We start from the raw sequence: 19,897 nt of genomic DNA, 5'->3' as shown, positions 1-19,897 counted from the left end.
TTTATTTTCCTTTTCAGAGTCCAGGCTGTTGTTCTAATTGGCAAGCCTGTCATTAGCTGAATTTGAAATATCATAGTGATGATGACTGAATGAAATTTTTCAAGGATAGGAAGACTAAAAAGAAAATCTTCAACAAATATGTTGAAGTTCTTTAAGTCAAACAAAATTCCATATACCAACTCTGAATTCAGAAATACATTCCTCTAAAAATAGTAAAAACTCTTTGGTTACATTCCTGATTATTCAAAATAGACCAACACTGGGTTTTGTTGTACTGTCAGTCACTGAGTTTCTCATCTAGGGCATCTATTTTACAGTAGAACTGTAGAATTTCTGTTTGTATTAAATAATGTTTGTTGATCATACACAAACTTATCCTGCCACTAATGCCTATTTAATATTTAGTTGTCACTTAAAGTCATAGAATCACTTAGGTTGGAAGAAACCTCTAAGATCATCAAGTCCAACTGTAATTCTTGAATTAATGAAGTTTCTTTCTTGAAGGCCTGTGCAGCATAACCTGAGAAGCATCAGTCTTGTTGAGAGTAAAGGAAGGAGATTATTTTTTCATGTCTAAATTCACATTAATGTGATTTTGAAGTGGTAGCTCTCACATCTATTTTCTACACATCTATTTCCAGAGAACACTGTGGCTCTGATAAAAAAGCAGAGTGCTTTTCCTTCTGTAACACTCTGCAATCAGCTTGGACAGTCATGCTTGTGCCACCTTTAGTCTCACTAGCTGAGGTGCCAGCAGTAACATAGCTGTGGTACCCTATGCTTCAGTTAAGGGTATGGAGGCTCATTTTGGTTGTACATTGGATGCTTACTCAAATTAAATGCCTGCAGTGACATCCATGCTTATGTATTTTAACTGTTCAGTTATATAAGGCTGACAAATTAAGTGTATTTGAAGTATATCTAAAATGCTGCAGCCATATCTCTTAATTGCAGAGCAGATGCAGCCTGTAAGGCAGTGAGCCCTACTCTATCGTTCTTCTGAGAGATGATTAGAAAGGTCTGCTCTAGTTTGATAGTTTTAGCATGATTTTTTATCAGAAATTTGCAGGAATTAGGATGTGCTCAAGTGCACTATATGTAAATGAAATACTGAAGACTAAAATTAGCAAAGGAAACACGAAGATAATAAAAAGGAAGCCTTGCTCCTGGCTGTCTAAACCTTTGTAGAATTATAGTGAAATCAAATCATCAGTGCTTGAGTGTATTTTATGTATAAACTTTCAATCCTGCGATCAGATCTTTAATGAAGGAATTCTCCTTTCTCTTCTTTCTCTTAGTTTCTGTTTAAAAAAAACACAACACACTAATCCTTGATTAAATAGAACTTGAAATGTGTTTGGAAAAAAAAAAGGTAAAAACAGACATGGTGAGTAATAGAGCATTTGTCAGATGCTGGACTGGTAAATCAGTAGAAGGGTAAATACACTTACAGGAAATGTCTTCATGCTAAAATCTCCCCATAGGAAGCATGTTAAAATGATGGAGCCTGCTGTTTACATAGTAGGGAGTAATTGTTAGCAATGCACAGGAATGGACAGCTTGTGAGGATATTGGCATCTGACACACACTGCCCTTATTGTGAGCTACTTCTGTAAACTCATTAAACTCAAGTTTCTTTCAGGTGTTTTAAGAATAGCAACAATGAACACAGTTCAGAGATACCAGGGCAGAACCATTGCCAGTAGCAATTCTGAAGGCCACATGCACACTGTGGCCTAGCTGAATTCCTAGCTCAAGATAGGAATTCATATTTTTGCTGGACATTTTTGCAAGTTGCAGAAGCATTTCAGTAAGAACACTGAGGATGCACTTGATTCTTTTATTCCAAATCCTGTTTTGGAGCAAAATGCTAAATTATTTTAGGTCTTTGACCTGTGAAAATTATATCTATTTTCATTTTTATTCTCCTTTTGTATTTAAAGATTTTGGATTGCACTTTGCAAAGTACTTTTATATTTTCAAAAGTGATGTAAAGTTTCTTTGAAGAAGCTGATGTGTAAAAAGGTAGCATTTGAGTACTACTGCCATTCTTCCCGGACTTTGATGTGGTTATTATTTGTGTACAATGAGGAGGGAGAGCTCAGTCTAGTCTGTAATTAGACTGGCGCTTAAGGATGTATGCCATGGAGGGAAAAATTTTGGCTGCATATTCCTTCTCTTAACCTCCAGCGGGCTGGTTCAGTGAGCTAACTCAGAAGATTTTTCCTTCTAAGGAACCTGGTGGCAGCTAGCCACCAGTTTAGAAGTGGTGTGAAATTATAGCTTGGGGCTGCACTAACATGTGTTTAATCTAGCAATGCCAGTTTAAATACAATCCCTAGATATCACATCCTCTCAGTTCTCCATTCTGCTTCTTGCCTTGCCCTCAGTTCTCCTGCATACATTAGCTCTCATGCTCAGAGCAGAGGGAAGTCAGCAAAGCACCTTTTTACCTCCTTTTCCTCTTTTCTTTATTTCCTTTCCTTTTTCTTGCCTTCTTTTTCCTTTTTTTTCCTTTTTTCTCCCTTTTTTCTTTTTCATTTTTTCTCCCGTTATTTTCTTTTTCTTTTTGTTTAGTATCGCCCAGCGATACCTGTTACAGTTTCTAATTCATTCAAATCCACCTTGACAGAGCTCAGTGATTACCACAGTGGTGGGGAACTACCCCCAAAAGTCGACCCCAGGACTGCCTATCTATGAAGCAGTTTTCACCATAGCATATTTTGCACCCAACTGCAGTATCAGTGCACTTGCTTCTCCACATATAATTCACTTTGTGGGCCAGTTTAGTCACTTCTTGAAAATGCACACATTACTCTAAATTTTATCCTTTGTCTTGTTTTCAGGGAATGATTTGTTAAATGCTGGGAAGTACAGAAGCAGGTAATGCACTTCACATTTAGTACTTGAAGTTGTTCTGCTTACAGAATGGGTCTATAAGAAAATAAATAAGCAAGTTGGGTGCCTTGCTTCTGCTAGAGAGTAAGGAGGTAGGTAGGTGCCTGACTTGCTTAGGAGATGCTGCTATACATCTCACTGTTGCTCCTGACCTGTACATGTTTAAGCCAGACCACTCACATCAGGCTGCTGTTCTACTGAAAAAAGCATTAAGAAAATATACTCTTTTTGATGAACCTTTTGGCCTTCACCCTTGAGATACTAGTGTGTGTAGGCGAGCACTGAGCATGTGACTGTCAAAATATAAATATGGTAACTCCTTTTTCAAGATACCGGTGATGATTTCTTAGTGGTGGTCATAGATGATGTTGTTTTGAAGCTTGAAGTGATTTTTTTTCCCCCTCTGCTGCCTGAAAACAGACATACAGTTTTTCCTCATCTCAGATCATGTTTTGAAATAATACATACACGTGATCTGCTTTGATACTTACATAATATCTGTTCTAGGGAATTAATTTGCAAAAAAAAAAAAAGAAAGAAAGCTTTCCTTTTAGGTCTGAATTTTAATTCAAATACTTTATGATGATATTTTCTCAGCAGGAGGAGTATAAGTATTGCGATGGTGCTGCAACCCTCAATTTTTATTGACCAATTACCACTAGCACAGCAATTTATAGCAGGAGCACAATCAGTGTTTAAAGTTCACTGGGGCTTCAGCTTCCCCAGCCATAAAAATAATTTAGATATATGTGAATACCACTGGTATTTTTTTCCCATCAACTTAACGAAGGAAGCCAGGACAAGTACAAGATATCTCCTGCCTGCAGGCATGCAGGCTTTGAAGGGGCAGCTGGGATGGGGATGAGAATTCAGTTGGAGATGTCCAGGTGGGGCTTAGCTGGTGCTCTCATGGGCAGCATGGGCTGCCTGGTTGGATGCCTCCCGAGTCTGTTACCTGCAGGCTTTAATTGCATGGCACTACTATCCAAATCATGGCTTTACAGAAAGGAGTGCCTGTGTTTGGTGTGAGTGTGAATCATCATTTCGTTTTATGTAGGGAGTTGGAGGTGCAGAGGGATTTGTGCTTTAGTTTGGGGGGTGGTGTGTGTGCATTGGTATTTGGAGTGCAACCAAACCTGATAAAGGAGGTGTCTGCTGTGTGTGTGGGTGCAAGTCAGGCTCCTGCTATTTTGCAGTCATCAAACAAGGAACACTTTGAGAAAGAACACTAAAGAGCTGGATTATGGGAATGCTGCTGAGCAAAAAGCCTCAATCTTTGTGTGCCTTGTTTGTTTAACACTGGAGAAATAATAATACCTAATTTAATACTTAAAAGAAGATTTTCTTCACTCTAAACCATTTAATGTCCCATTGACAAGTAATACTTCAGAGTTTCAGCAGAAAATCATGTTTATAAAAGCTTCCAATTTTCTTGCATTTCAGATCGCCTTTATTTTGCAATTCTCTACCAAAAACCAAAGAATGGAGCTGCAAATACCCATTATTTCTGTATAGATGATGAACTTGTGTATGAGAAGTAAGTACCAAGTTATTTTTTTTTTCCTTTTTTGACAGAAATAAATTAGTCAGAAAAACAGCAGTGAGGAATTAGTCTCATTGGAGAATTAATTCCATGAGTTTTGTCTCCTAAGACTTAGTGCCATGATGATTTGTAGGTTTTTGAAGGGTTTCTTGTTTCCCATCAGGATTTCTTAAAAACATTTTCAAAGTAGAAGCTTTCATTGTACCCTTTCTTGTTAGAAGACACAGAAACATGATACAGCCATATAAATTTAGAAGTGCACATTGTTCTGCCAGACTAAAAGGGGTGTCTTTGGTTCCTCATGTATTAAGTGGAATGTCTGAACTTCCTAGAATCAAAGAAGAAAATGGCAAAGTCAATTTGAGCCTTTATGAGCTGACAATGGATATATGATTTCCCCTGTAGTGAACAGTGTTTGTCTTTTACATGATGTGGAATGTTGCTAATTCTTCAAATAGTTTTGATCAAGGGCATGCTTCCTGGGTTTTAATACACTAATAAATCTTTATTCTCTGTGTTACCTTTTCTCTAGCACAAGTTGCCTTCTTTTATAGTCAAGCTTGTGGGGTTCTCTTTGTATAGAGTTTAAAAACTTTTGTCACAGACAGATACAGTAGTGAGAAATAGTTCCTAAAGTCTGGGGTATTGAGTTTTGAATGGTGCTGTGTGGAAAATAAAAAAAAAATTAGTCCATGTTTAAGATCACAAAACATTTCCTCCAACAAAACAGTATGTATTTATGTAAGAAAGCATGCTTGTTTTTAGAATGATGTATGTATATCACATGTATATTATTACTCATTGCTTTGTGCATCTTGTTAAAAAAAAAAAAGGCATTTACAGGGGTCATGTACAATTTTTCTCCTTTCTTCTGTCAGTTTCTATGCAGACTTTGGACCACTCAATCTGGCAATGGTCTACAGATACTGCTGCAAGCTAAACAGGAAATTAAAGGTACTGCTTGGGTTTTTTCATTCAAAAGCCAATTATTATCGGCTTTTTAAAAAGCAAAAACAAGTAGGCCAATATTTCTTTTGTTGCTCTTGTTCAGGTGCTTTCCTGTTTTCCTAATCCAGCTGAATTCTAAATATGAATGCTATATTTTAGTGAGGTGAATTTAGGGAGGAGGAAGATCAGGGTGGAAAATTCACTTACTAAAATTCACTTACTTACTCACTCACTCACAGAAGATACACAACTGTGGCAGTAACTGTCGTTAAGCTACTAGAAGATCAGTTGCTGAATTAATACAGCCTCTTATATAGGAAAAGCTTTTTTCCTGGAATTCTGTCATATTGGCAATCTGTCAATATTGAGTGAGCTTGAAGGTGTAGTGCTATGTTTTTATTTGAAATTATTTTTGTTTGGCTTGGTCTTCTGATGGTGGCATTCTGCAGTAATGAACATTTGATCTTTAGTAGCATTGATAGCATTGGCCTTAAGGAGACTGCTCTGTTTGTACTGCAGATTATTTTCTCTTACAGGAGCTGAGTAATTTTTGGGATTGGGCTCTTGATAAAGCATAGTGTGTTTAAAATGGATTTCTTAAATTAATTAACACAATTTACTATAGGTTAGTTGACCTTTAGTAGATGTTGGAGTATAAAACCTGTTTGGCAGATCAAAAAGCTTATTTTTGTTAATGTCAATCATGGTTTGCCTCTTCAAAACTAGTTAGATCTTTAAACTGCCACTGAACTGTGAAAAGTAGGAAATATACAGTACACAATATAATAAGAGGGTATTTTTTTTTCATTCCTTGATATGTGTCACAGATAATAGTTTGCAGAATTCAGACTTGCTTTATTATTCTTTAGGTTGTAGAAGCAATTGACACCTATGGGTGTGATGTTGCTGCTTGGTTTTTACCGGGGCACTAGCAGAATTGTCTCTGGCTAAGCCTGAGATAAACCTGTTTAGTGGTACAGGTTGGGAGGAGGTAAACTCCCACATGAGTAACTGTGTTCATCAGAGATGAGGTTCTCTGATTTTTGTATATTGCATGCTCTGAAGTGACAAAATAGTTGCTTCTATGTTATAGTCCCTTTCCATGTCTTGTGTCTGACATGTTAGGATTTCTGAGAACATATTTCTGCTACTGATCTGGATTTTTGTCTTGAATGCATTGAATCTGGTATCTTGAACAAGTAACATTGCTATTTAAATGCACAAAATTACATTTTATGATAGCTTAGCAGTTGATCAAAGTGTGCAGTTTCAAGAACATCAGAATTTATTTCAAGGGCTAGTTAGGGAATAACTGCCACCACACATGTCCTTTCTATTGAAAATGCCATTTAATCCACATTCTAGGATAAATGGAGAAACTGTATGCCAAGCCAAGAAGACGCTTAAAAAATATATTTATGATAAAGTTTAAAAATATTTTCAAAATATTTTAATGTAAGCATGGTTCTGATCCTTAGAAACAAATACTAGTGGATTTATCTACATTTGAGTTTGAAAAATGAAAGAAAAGGTGTAAACTCTGTTTTTAAAATTTCTGCAAATTTAATATACTCATGTTGCTTTTGAGAATGCCTCTTTCTGTTCTCATAAATGGCTATCTCTTTGAAGTAAAAAATGCTAACTGAAAATACAAATGCATTTAAGAAGAAAAGAAAGTGTTTCAGTAATTTCTATCAAAAATTATTTAGGCTGGATGCAGGGAAAAATTCTGGAAAAAATCTAGGTAGGAATGGAATACAGTTTTCCAAAGCTTCTGAGGGACTCCTCCACAGTATTTTTGGTTTTCTCACCAGCTGGATGAAAGGTGGTAAACAAGCTCTTGCATTCCTCTGGTTTTATAAAAGAAGGTGTAAAAGGTCTAAAATGCAAAATCATAATCCTGTTCCTTTCTTGATACAGTCATTTTCATTGATAAGGAAGAAAATAATTCATTATACTGGCTTTGATCAGAAAAAGCAAGCAAACGCTGCATTCCTCATAGGCTCCTACGCAGTAAGTATCTAAATTTTTACATCAGCTGGTGATTGTGTTAATTTTTTTATACTCAAGTTTTATAATGGCAAGATAAAAATTATTCTTTTCTCTTGAATAATCATCCTACTAATGTAATTATAGTAACAAACCACATAATGAGAGTTTCTAAGGTCCAGAATGTATGTTAGTGAAGTTGTATGATTTCAGGTTTTTTCTTCCTACTGTCATTTCTGTTATTAAGAAATAAGAGCATTGCTGAAAAAAAAATCAGTATTAATATTTTCATTTAGAAAAAAATCATTGCTTCTTGAAGTTTTGCCTTTCCCCAAACACACAACCTCTTTTTCTTTTTTATAATAGAAACATAGTATCTGACATGAAATATAATGCATCATTTGCCAGTTAATGTTTAAATTTACTTCCCCAGCTGCTTCTTCTCTAGTACAAGATAATATCTTCAATTAATCTGGGAGAAACATTGAGAATGTGTGATGGGTTTAGAGCCTGTCTAAAACCTGGGAAGATACAATGTGGCTGTAAGGGTACTAAGCCTAGTCTGTGGCTGCAGAGGGGAGAAGGACTGGCTTTATATCACAACTGCATGTATTTGGTACACAGAAATGTAGTCAAGAAATAAAATGTTGAATTCTTCAGGCTGAAAGCTGTGATGCACCATATTCAGGTTCTGTTTTGACTTTTAACACACCTTGGTTGTAACCATTTCTCTTGTTTACTGAGTAATAAAATGAAATAAGAAGCTATGCACTTTTTGATGTTGGAGATTTGAGAGATTGGTTTATGTAGCCCGAGGTTATTCCTATTTATTGGCTGCAAAGGCTACACAGTACTTTCTGTGATGCAGGCAGTCTCCTTGCTGCCTCTCTGCATCATGCAGGATGTCCATTTTCTGTTCCCTGAGGTTTCTCTGTTGTCTATATTCTATTGCACTTTTTACAAATTGAGAACTAAATTTCAAAACATGTCACTCTTGGTATTTGAATTGGGAATCTTGTTGTAGTCCTGTGCAATCTTAAACTGCACAGAGACTGGAAATATGAGTAATTAGGCTTGTTCACCATTAAGGGATTATGTTGACAAAACAGCTGCAGCCTTTAGGAAAACTACTTCTTCCTAATTACTTGATCATAATTGAGGCCCAGAGAGCGAGAGGGGCCTAGCTACAGTTATCAGCCATTATTTGGAAAAAAGTGGGTTTTGTTTTTTCCTACACTCTTCTAAATATGTGTAGTAGTAGCATTGTGTGGCACAGCAGCTGACATTCTGAGCAGAATTTTGGTACAGAAGATTAACTAATGGCAAAACAATCTTAATAGGAAAAAACTGTGGCTGACTATGCAAAAGTATACAGAAAACCTGAAATAAACCTTTTTTTTGATCACCTGGTAGCCCTGCCATGTTGCAATAATAACATGCGCGTGAAGATGGGTGCTTCAAGAGTCTTGAATAAAGCTAAAAGATTAATATGTATGGCTTATGACAATCCAAAGCGCAGTAATTAGAAATGGAGGCTGTTCTACAGTAGGCAGTTTTGCTTTAGAGGGCTGCAGTGAAGGAAGTGGGAGCTGAGAGTAAAGAAAGGATGCTCACAGAGAGATCATGACTGCCTAGTCCAGGCATGTGGTAGGGCTAGTTGCAGACAGATGGCATATGGCAAAAAAAATATGGCAAAACCACCATAGTTCTCAGAGTTTGGAGAGGTGCTTAAGTTACTCTATTGCACACATTGAGTATTTTGGCAGTTTCCCTGAAAGGCTTGGGGGAAAGTGAAGCACAGTACGAGTACCTCCTTGTATGTAGGCGTGTCTATCTTGCAAATTTGCAAGTCTAAGATAGTGATCTAGCTCTAGTTAGGTGCTGATTTTCTTTCCAGTGCAATACATTTTGGCTTTGGTACTGCTTTTTCTTTACAGTAGGGTAGAATTTCTTCCCAGTTTCATGTAGGAGGGATTCTACTAAAGAAAGATCACAGAAGAAAAACTATGCCCCTGAGGCTTTTTTTTTTCCTGTGGCATGCTTTGATGATCTTTCATGAAGAGGCAAGCTTAATTACAGAGCACATTGCTCAAGTGTTCACACATATTTGTCCCATATTTCTGCTTTCTGTAGGGAATATTTGATTGTTGTCTGTGGAGCAAGCAATGATACAGGATCTGTTCAGAATGCCTAATAAACATGTCTATAAGCATATTTCCTGATTGAAAGGAAATATTGATGATTTCTTTATTTAAAACATATGTAGGGTTAAGTGTCTACCTTCTTTATTTTCAGAATGCTTTGCTTTCTGTTGAAGATCCATCCAGATACTGGTCAAATCTTTAGGAGTTTTTCTATAATTTTAGTTAATCAGACTGTGTTATGTTGGTAATACTCTTTGTTGCTTGAGCTGATTGTCATAATTTATTTTCTGATCTTACAGTGTAAGTTGTAGGTTGATACTGTATTTTGTTTTCTGTGGATTGAATGCGTTTTCTTACTTGATTCTATTTATTTAGCTTCATGGTAGGTTCCCATTTCAACAGTTTACCTTAGGGTTGAGGAGCTCTGTGGGTAAACAATGCCTTACTTTGGAGGAGTTCTGGGTTGAAAGTTGTTTGGGTTGAAAGTTGTTTGATAACTTAAGCACAGTTTTGGGGTGCTCAGTAGGTGCAGGTGCTACAAGTTACTTGCTAGGAATGACAAGGAATAACAGCAAGGTTTTCAAGAATAGCAAGTCACAGTGAGTCTGTGTAATTTCTTTTGTTATCTTTTGGTTTTTTAAAACACAGTTATATTTAAGCTATAAAACTGTAATGAACTGTATATGACTAGCTCTCCTCTGGGACTTCTATGTCCTCATAAACATTCAGCTTCTGAGCATGTCTTTTCAAAGACCTCAAATTTGTATTCTTAAACAGAATATTATAACTTCTGCTTAAAGGAATTGCAATATATTAGCATGATTTATCATTTGTCATCTTTTGTTCAAATGTACATGTGTGTGTATATATCATGTGGGGATATGCTCCTACTACTAAGGCAATTATGAAAGTCTTCATTAACTGTGGTGTGGTAAGGGCAGGTGTTAGTGTTCTTGTTTTCGAGCAAAGTCTGTTCTCAGTCTTTTCTTCACAGTTGATGTGTTTTAATGTTTCCCCCATTCCCATTCATCTAACTTGTCTTTCTTTCCTCTTCAGTGGAGATAGTTTATGAACTCTCCAGACTACATACTTCTTTCTCCCCCCTCCTGCATCTCCTGCTTCCTTCCAGGTGTACCTTGATGTGACAGCACAGCCTAACTCAAGCTCTTCAGTATAACATGGCCTTAAGAGTGAAGAATTAAGTTTGCGAATACATTGTTGTATATGTAGTTTTAGAATAAAGTACTAATTTTTTTAGAGTAAATCTTAACAATTTAGACCTTAATCCCTTTATTGTTCATCTTTCATCTATTTTAATTCTGTATTTTGTTTCTACATTTTTGCAGACATCATGGGAATAATATTCTTCTATGCAGGTTAGCAAAAATTGGGCACCTTCAGCCACACAAAGGGTAGCCAGAATTCAGTGTGTTGGGGTTGAATGTTTACACTATATTTGGGTGGAGGGGGAAAAGGGAAAGAAGGGGGGCTGGGGGGGTGGGGGGGAAGCTTTGTTCTTCACCTTTTAAAGAAAAATCTTTTCCTTGAAAGCTATCTGCACTGTTCAGGCCTTACCACACTACCAAAGCAGCAGTGGCCTTCTGAGTTGATATCTACAGTGGCTTCTCTTGATTTTCACCAGGACTTGGCTGTGGGTGAGGAAAGTCTGCTTCTTCCATCATTGCTCTTTCTATATTACAAAAGAAAATGTACCCTCTGTGCCCTGTCCACCCAATTCCCAAGCTCCCCCCTCTCCCCTTGGCTACATTAACTTAGTAACAGTGTTTTTTTTCTCAGGCCTGGCACTAATTATGTACTTGGAGGGTGACCCTTCCAGGGTACCGCCCCATGAACTGCTGTAATTCAGGTCACCTTCTCCAGGACTCATCTCTGTACTTTGTCTATTTTCTCATCTTCTTTCTTCAGGGTAAGCAGCGTTTCCTTCATCCGTTCTAATCCATAGTATTGGTTTTTTGCCTTTTCAATTTGTTAGTATCCTTCCTAGTTGTGGGCCTAATGCGGGGTAGAAGCTGGAGGTTGGAGAATCAATTGGCACCCACTGGTGTGATGTTGAACTGCTCTGTTCTTAGTGTGACACATGCAGAGTTATCTCTGGCTAAGCCTGAGATAAACCTGTCTAGTGATCCAGGCTGGGTGGTGGTGAATGGGTAACTGTGGCAGTGCTCAAATTTAGAGTGGGTAAACCATGTTTACCCCCAGCTATGTTTTAGTGAGAGGTGCTTGATGAGCAAGTGGCAGAGACAAGATGGACAAAGTACTGACCTTTCATTTAAGCAGAAGTTACCTGGAATCTTGGCTGTTTCTGAGTTTGTTTCCTCTAAAATGCTATCTTCTCCAAGTTGTATTTGGGAAATCATGATTAATCTTCACAGCGGCAGCTTTTCCTGCTGTTGGTACTAGGTTCTATTCCAGTATGTTCCTACAAAAGTGCTTGTCTCCATAGGAGAAGAAGGGTTGTTCTTTTGGAGGTGTCTCACTCTATAGCCTTAGGTTGCTTTCTTACCTGGCATAGAATATTGATGCACCCAGGCCAGTCAGTTCAGGGCTTTTTATACTTTCCTTCTGCTGTATAAAATGTAAATGGAGGTTTCTTGCTTTTGTTTATGATGAACAAAGAGAGTTGCCAGAGACAGGCAGTTATTCACTCTCTGTCTCTTCTATCCACTTAATGATTGTGTTTCTGCTAGTGACAAAACTGTTGGCCACATGCATTCCTTCACTACAACACAAATCCATACAAGAAGCTTTTTGTTCTAATAAACTTCTATTTTAATTTTGCAACATATAACATTTTGTCCTAAGGAAATTGCTAGAAATTTAATCTAGTAACTGAGTAGCATATCCAATTGAGGTTTCCTTTTTTAATGAAATAAAATATTTAACACTTTAAAGTTATAACAACTGTATGAGCTTGTGTTTGAGTCTGGTCACACACAGAAGTTACTTGCATTTGTCCAGAATGGGTTTAATTGCTGTTTACAGCAGTTCATGCTGTCTTGGAAGAGTGACATTTTTGGAATATAGCTGCATCACAATTTGCTTGTAAGCAGTTTAAAGTTAATTATCTCATTATTTTCTGTCTTCTAAGTGAGCATGGTTGGTAAAATGTACAATTTAGGTAGCAGCCTTTAGCAGATTTTTCAGTTGAGGGTGAAGAGGCAGATAAACATGATTGTATTGAGTACATCATAGATATGAATTTAAAGTGCTATTTACAGGCTTGAGTTGATATAGTTTCTAACAGTAAAGCTTATTTCAATAGCCTGTTTAATTTTCCTGAAAAAGCAAAAATTATGTCATAGATTATTATTACTAAACATGTTTTGTCTTACATGTAGCATTATTATTTTACTTGGCAGTACCATGTATTGAAAGTTAAGATACCTTTTTTAACCAGAGACTCATTTCCCTTTCCACCAGGAATACTTTGCATCCTATTGTAAATATCATCCCAATGATTATAACCCTAATCTAGGAAATGGTCACTTGAAAAATAAGGCTGAATTGAAAACACTAATGAATCAGACAAAAACATGGCTTGCTAAAGGCTCTCATTCTGTGGTTGATTTTAAATGCCCATAATAAAGACTGGGTCGCCTAATCCTGCAAATCCTTGTATTTCATTGAGTGAATTTGAAAGCAGCTGTTTGACTGCACGGCACTGTTGGCAGAAGGAGTGCTTGAGTGCACCTTTCCCAGTGTTCAGTACTTGGATGGTTCTTGACTCACAGAGGTGCCTGTAGTTCCTTAATTAGAAACAGATGTCCTAAATGAAAAGGATGATTAGAGCATTGTTAGTGGTTCAACTGCTAATAGCAAATTCCTGGCTATATGTTGAAGTTCAGTAGGATATTTTTTGTATGCATAAAAAAACCAAATTTCTAAATTGTCTGTATACAAATGATTGCAGATTGTGATAAAATGGTATGTTTGACTTAGAAGATATCAATTCCTTATAGCAACAATTTTCCTGGAAGGTACTTAAGTAGAAGATTTCCAAAATATTTTAAGAGTTTTTCTGTTTGTATTTGTGTGTATAGATATGTATGTATACACCTATCTGCACTTGAATATGACTGTAGGAAAATTCTAAAAGCTGAACTTGTAGATGCATCCTGCATTGACTAAGTTTTTTTGAAAAAAGGCCTTTTTTTTAAAATATTTCCCTAACTGCAGGAAAGAAACCTCTTGGGAAATAATTTTAAAATCCTGATAGACTTTTATTCATTTGTATATGCACAGAAGGATAAAAATTATCCCAGAGAGTGAATACTTCTGCTAAATAACAGCTAATATCATTGCTTTAAATTTAGTTTAATATTTTTATCTTTTTAGTAGTCATTTTTGTTGGTTGCTTTATTGGCATTAACCTAAGAAAACAACTTTATTTGTGAAGGTTTTCATCATCTTAGAAAGCATAGCAGAAACATAAATTGTAATCAGCATCTGGACAAATTAGTTTCAGCTGTTGTATATTTTGATTTCTGAAGTTTGTCTTCTCTCATTTTCTCTCCTTCCCGCATTACATACCTCATTAATTTACAAATATATCTTTGTTTTGTTATTCATCAGATCAACATTTCCATCTCTTATTTTCTAAAACTTCAGTTCTGCTTGCTGCCTTAGAAAGTCCTTCTCTCTTTCAACACTTCTGTCTGCTACAGGTATTTGATCACTACTACTTTCTCTTTCCCATTTATTTGCTTTCTTTAGTTCTTTGTTCACTCACGTCATTCCAATGAAATTGTTCATCTTTAAGGCTTCCCTGGCCTTCTTCAGGTCAGAAACAGTATTATAATCAGTATTTGTGTCAGAAGTATTTTTTTAAGTGAATCTTTCCTTAAATGCTAACTACTGCATTTTAGTTTGCTTCAAGGAGCAGTGTAGGAGCAATCCCAACAGATAATGGGCCACAGGAACAGACTAAACCCACAGTCCACAGGAACAGACTAAACCCAGCTGTTAGGCTTAAAAGCTGCTGAAAGTATACAGTAAAGATGTCAGATCTTCAGTGCTGGCTCTCTGTCTACTGATGGAATTCTTTTGGTGCAGATCATTTCCTAATGCAGATGTGTGGCCTCTGCTGCCTTGACATCTGTTGCTTCTCTGAGCTTTGCTACTTCCGTCTTACCTGTTACCGTAGATGGAATTTGGTTTGCCCCAACCTAAAAGCAGGCCCCACCCATGTTTAGCCTTCATCCAGCCTTGGTTACATCCAGGATTTCTAGCTGTGTACTCCCTTAACCTTGTCAGAAACTGATTATGTCTCCACTTTGACTATCACAGCTTCTTGTGTTGTGTTACTGCCAAGATACTTTCCTTGTGAAGTAATTATCTGTTTATGGTCTTTCCCATAATATGTGAGTGCCATTCTTCCCTTTTGAAGCACTCTATAGCATTGCACTCAGCCAGCTATTCTCATACTAACCTAATTTTTTTGCCAGCACTTTCCACTGAGTACACTATCTGACCATTTCATCAACTGCTGTCTCTGCACAACTGTTCACTTGTGTTTTTTGTGTGTGGTAGTGTCACAGCCAAGTGTAGCAGGATTTCTCTTTGTTTCAGAATAAGTTTCCTTCTTCAGTAAAAATGCTTTGCTTCAGTTGAACAATATAAGTTGTGTTTTTTGCTTTGCAAAATCAGATTGGGTCTCTAAAATGTCCTTGTATGGAGGAAGTGCTCTTATGTAGCTGTGTTAGGAAAAGTCCATACACGTACGTACGTACGTATGTATGTATGTATGTTGTTGTTGTTGTGCATGTCTGTTATGTACGCTAAAAAGGTGTTTCTAGCAGTTTCACTGGTAATGTAATTTCAGAAGCAGGACCCGTGCTTGAGAACTAACATAATAGAATTAACTAACTTATTTTAATATAATACAGTGAAATGAGAAAAAAATTCTCTCTTGCAGCTGTTACACTTGTAAACAAATGCTTCTGCATTCTGTCTTGTCTCCTTTAAGAAGATGGTAGCTCAGAAAGGCCAAGGATTTCTCTCACACCTCAGATGAGCTTTCATACAAGCTTACAAAATCACATAGTAATAGTTGCATTTCTATTTGCCTGTGGTACAATTAGTACTCTGTATACTGCACAGTGTGATAGCACTTAAGTCCATTTGGACATTAGGAGGAATTTCTTCACAGGAAGGATGAAGGATTGATTAAACATTGTAATGAGTTGCCCAGGGAGATGGTGGATGAGGTGTTTAAGGGAAGACTGGACGTAGCACACAGTGCCATGGTCCAGTTGACATGGTCATGTTTGGGCAAAGGTTGGACTAGAATGATCTCAGAGATCTTTTCCAGCCTAATTGATTCTGTGATCATGTAATCCTGTTTTTTCCAGGTGACTCATTTCTGGCTACAAACTCTAATTACTATCTGCTTTTTAATTCTATTTCGCGTCTCTAGTTTGTAAGTTTTTCAGGGACAGGGCTCTCTTCCTGATAAATGAGAAGTGCTTGATGTCTACGGTCGCTAGCAATATGTGTTCACTGTCTTGCAAGATGCAAATTAGGACTGTAGCAAAGCACACAATTTGAAATTTCTTGGAAGATAACCTTTACATCCAAATCAGGCAATGAATGCCTGTAGAATAAAAGTGAATTTTGCCATCAGAGGCTAAGGTATTCAATGATACCTAGGGAGGCTTTTGAAGTATCTTTTCTGTTTTGAGCGTATACTTGCAAATATAAATGCAGAAGTCACTTATCTCTCCCCAGTGAAAGCACACACAGGCAAAACATGCAGTCTTCATTACTTAGCTATGCCTCAAGAAAGATTTATGTTTCTGTTTTCTTCTGCCAATTTCAAGGGAAGAATGCTCTGAAAATACTTAACACACTAATTGAATCAGGAAAATCAAAGGGGTCACCTGTTGGCCATGTCTGTTTTAGCTGTCTCTTTAGGATGTGTTTCAAGCTGGGTTTGTTTGTTGGGTTTTTTTAGCAACATCTGTTCTAACTCTTGTTTTCTCTGTGTGTGTGTGGAGAGAGGAAGTTTAAGGTATGTTAAGCCATTTGTTCTAACTGGCTTTGCGGCAGCATCAAAGAAATTTGAAAGGCAATGCCAACTTTTTAAAGAAAAAATGTCCAAAGCAGCGGAAAGTAAATATACCATGCCTTGATTTTTGGAAGATGTTTAATTAATACTCATGAGGATTTTTGCTTTTAAATATCTTGAAGGGAAAATGCCATTAGTATAAAAGAAATAAATAATTTTACTGAACATCAGTGAAAAAACCCACAATTTTTCTTTAGAGTGTTAAAGCAATTTCAAAGAAAAAGTATTAACTTGAAATTACTGAATATTGACCTGTTAATGACAGCTTGTTATTAACAGTTGTTACCTCCTGGCCATGCTGGGGTTGGTGTTTAATGGTATTTGAAGAAGACATATGCAAAAAAGAGGAGCTTTAGGTATTCTTTAAGGAGACCTTAGTGTTAAAGGCTATCCAAGAGGGATCAGACATGTTGTGATGGAAGACCATACGGATATTTCTCGTAAGTTGGTCCTTTGTGAATTCTTTTCTGATTGTTTTTGACAGTAGAAAGTTCAATTCATTCTGTTCATAGTATTTTGCTTCTGAAGCTACAGATTTCCTTTTTTTTATTTTTAATTTTTATTTTCTCTTAGTTTATGGCATCTGGATTTAGTTACTGGATATTGCCCCAGCAGTGCAAAAGAGGAAGTACAGAATTTGGATTAATGCAAATGTTCTGATGTAGGAAGATCAAAACATACATAAATAACTGTTTTAGTCTTGTCTGCTGTGTGTACCGACAGTTTGTGTATCAGATGATTCATAGCTTTACTGAATATCTCTGCAAGTTTTTATCTTTTGATTTACATCTTAAAAGCTTAATTTAAAAAATCTACAAACTGGTGAAGCAGAGTTGTAGTAGAAATGTAAGAATCCAAATGAAGAGAAGCCTTTTCACTGTAATCTATAGCTGAACAACTCCTGCATAAATCTATAAAGATTGTTTAAAAATATATATTTCTATAGATTGACAAGATTTTTAATTGTTTATGTTTGTTTTAATTGTTTATGTTAGTTTTATTGTTGCACACTTGCAAACATTTGTTCTTGATGCCACTCTTTTCCAGCACTTTTACACTCTGTGATAATTAATTATGCCTTCTGTAGTAAACAAATTACTTGAAATTATTGAAGTCTGTCTTAAAATAATCTTTTTCATTTTCTGTGTTTTTCCAAAAATAGATAATATACCTGAGAGAATCCCCAGAAGATGTGTACAGGCTTATATTGTCAGGAAGTGTTTCATATCTTCCTTTCAGGTAAATAACAAGTTGATAGAACTTACTGTACCTTGATATTTTGAAGAAGAAGAATGTAACATTTTTCAGTACTAGTTTCTGCTGTGTTGTTTTTTTGGGTTTTATTTTATTTTGTTTTCTTTCGTGTTTTGGTGTGGTTTTTTTTTTCGTTTGGGAGGGGGTGTTTGTTTTTTGTGGATTGTTTTTAGGTGGTTAATTTTTGGGTTGGATTTTTTTTTTTTTTTTTTTGGTGCTGAAGTTTTTACTTGGGGCACAATCACTGTCCTAACTTTAGGTACTCAGAATCAGAGATGCTACCAGCTGGTACTGAAGTGTCCCAGCCGAAGGTGAAGGAGCCCCACTGTTTGTATCCACTCATTGAGCTTTTTTATCTTCTTTATTGCTTCTCACTTTGCAGTAGCTGATAGTTAAACATATCAAAATATCTGTCATTCACCACAGAGGGCTTGCAATACTTAATAGCATTCTTTATGCACAAGACAATATTTGCAGATTGCTTCACATATTTGACAAGTGGGAAGTTGTCATCAGTGTATTCCAGGAGCTTTCTGCGTTGCCTGTGCCCTACTGTGCTATCTCTCCAACATATCAGAGTGGTTGCAGTTCCCCGCGAGGACCATGGCCTAAGAATGTGAGGCTGCTTCTATCTGACTGTAGGGGGCTTTATCCATTTGTTCCTTCTCATCAGGTGGTCTAAGAGACACATGCTACTACAATGTCACCTTTATGTGTCCTTTCTTTTATTTGAGTAATGTTCTATTATTTCTGTCTCCTAATTTTTGCCCATTTTCACACTGGTTCACAAGGAAGGAAAGGATAGAAAAAATTACTAGAGACAGCTGTCCAGGTTCTTCAAAAGTTCTTCCTCTCAGTTGAAACTTGAAATATTTTCTACTTATTAGAAACATTATCTGATAAGGGCTGCATGGTCTCAAGGTGTTCTGCCATAATGTTCTCTGGCATAATGTTCTCTGGTGTAAATTCAGTTTAATTTATTTATTTACTTCACTCTCGTATTCCTGTAGAATTCTTAATCTGTGGTGCTTATGAAATTTGATAATGGTCACATACTAAGAACATGCTATTCTTGGATCAACAGAATTAAAAACTTGTTATTGAAAGAAGCTGTTTTAATGAAACTATTTTCTCCTCTTGTATAAGCATAAACTATTTATGCTTCTTAAAGAAAATATTTTATTATATTTACTAAAATGTTTATCCTAACAGCCCATGTCAGAAATTGAACATTTCAGCTTTACAAAAGCTGTAGCTGGAGTAATCTTACTGTTGTATCTGTTAACATAATGTTATGTTGTTATTCTTGTAAGATTCAATGTATGGGAAATGAAGTAATCATTTGACATAATTATTTCAGTTTAATGATCATTGCCTTGAAGTAATTTTTAAAAGATGTTTTAGAGAAGTATCTTCAATTGCTTTCACTGGGATTAAAATACAATAATTAAATTTTGGTCATCGTATCTTATAGGGATGCTTCCTTTGGTACTTGCAGTTTTCATCTAACGTTACTGGACTGTTTTCATGCAATAAACAAGGTCAGTAAATTAATATTTTTCACATTTCAAAAAAGAGGCTAAATGTTCCCCATCAGAAGAAGAAGGCTTAGGAAACTAGGATCCAATTAGAGCTATGAAGTAGCAGATCTGCTGATCGTTGACTAGTTTGCTATGCATTGTCACAAAGTAGATACAGCATTCATAGAAGTCAATTAATACTTTATATAATCAATTAGTGAAGATATTATGGAGGGATTTCTGAGTTTTACTTGTGTAATCTATCAGGACAGTAACTCACTTCTAATCCTAAAATTTAGGGGTTAGGTTTTTTTGAATGGGTTTGCTATACACTTCTGGCATTTGCAGCACTTGCTAATGATTTCAAATTTTGCTTTAGTTATCGGAATATAACAAATATTAGGAGGTAGGTACTTCTTCTTTTAACTATAAAATTATAAAATTTAGGTTTTATAGCAATATAGCAGTGAAGTAATGTAGCATTAAAGGATAGGGGAATCAAAACACATTCTTT

General features: G+C 36.3%; 1 protein-coding gene across 6 annotated transcripts in view; it reads left to right on the top strand.

Annotated features, from left to right (window-relative positions):
- Positions 1-19,897, top strand: part of CDC14B (cell division cycle 14B) — a 43,900-nt gene that overhangs the window by 3,783 nt on the left and 20,220 nt on the right. For 4 of the 6 annotated variants that reach the window (XM_084224534.1, XM_084224531.1, XM_084224532.1 and 1 more), the window contains exons 2-6: positions 4,342-4,435; positions 5,320-5,395; positions 7,310-7,402; positions 17,772-17,848; positions 19,338-19,404. In XM_084224534.1, coding sequence (XP_084080660.1) covers positions 4,342-4,435; positions 5,320-5,395; positions 7,310-7,402; positions 17,772-17,848; positions 19,338-19,404 — 407 coding nt within the window. The other 2 variants (XM_084224536.1, XM_084224535.1) reach the window with 2 other exon arrangements.

This window comes from Fringilla coelebs (genome assembly GCF_963513975.1).
Source record: "Fringilla coelebs genome assembly, chromosome: Z".
Classification (NCBI taxonomy): Eukaryota; Metazoa; Chordata; class Aves; order Passeriformes; family Fringillidae; genus Fringilla; species Fringilla coelebs.
Note: the sequence above shows the minus strand (reverse complement) of the source record. Positions and strands in the feature narration are given on the sequence as shown.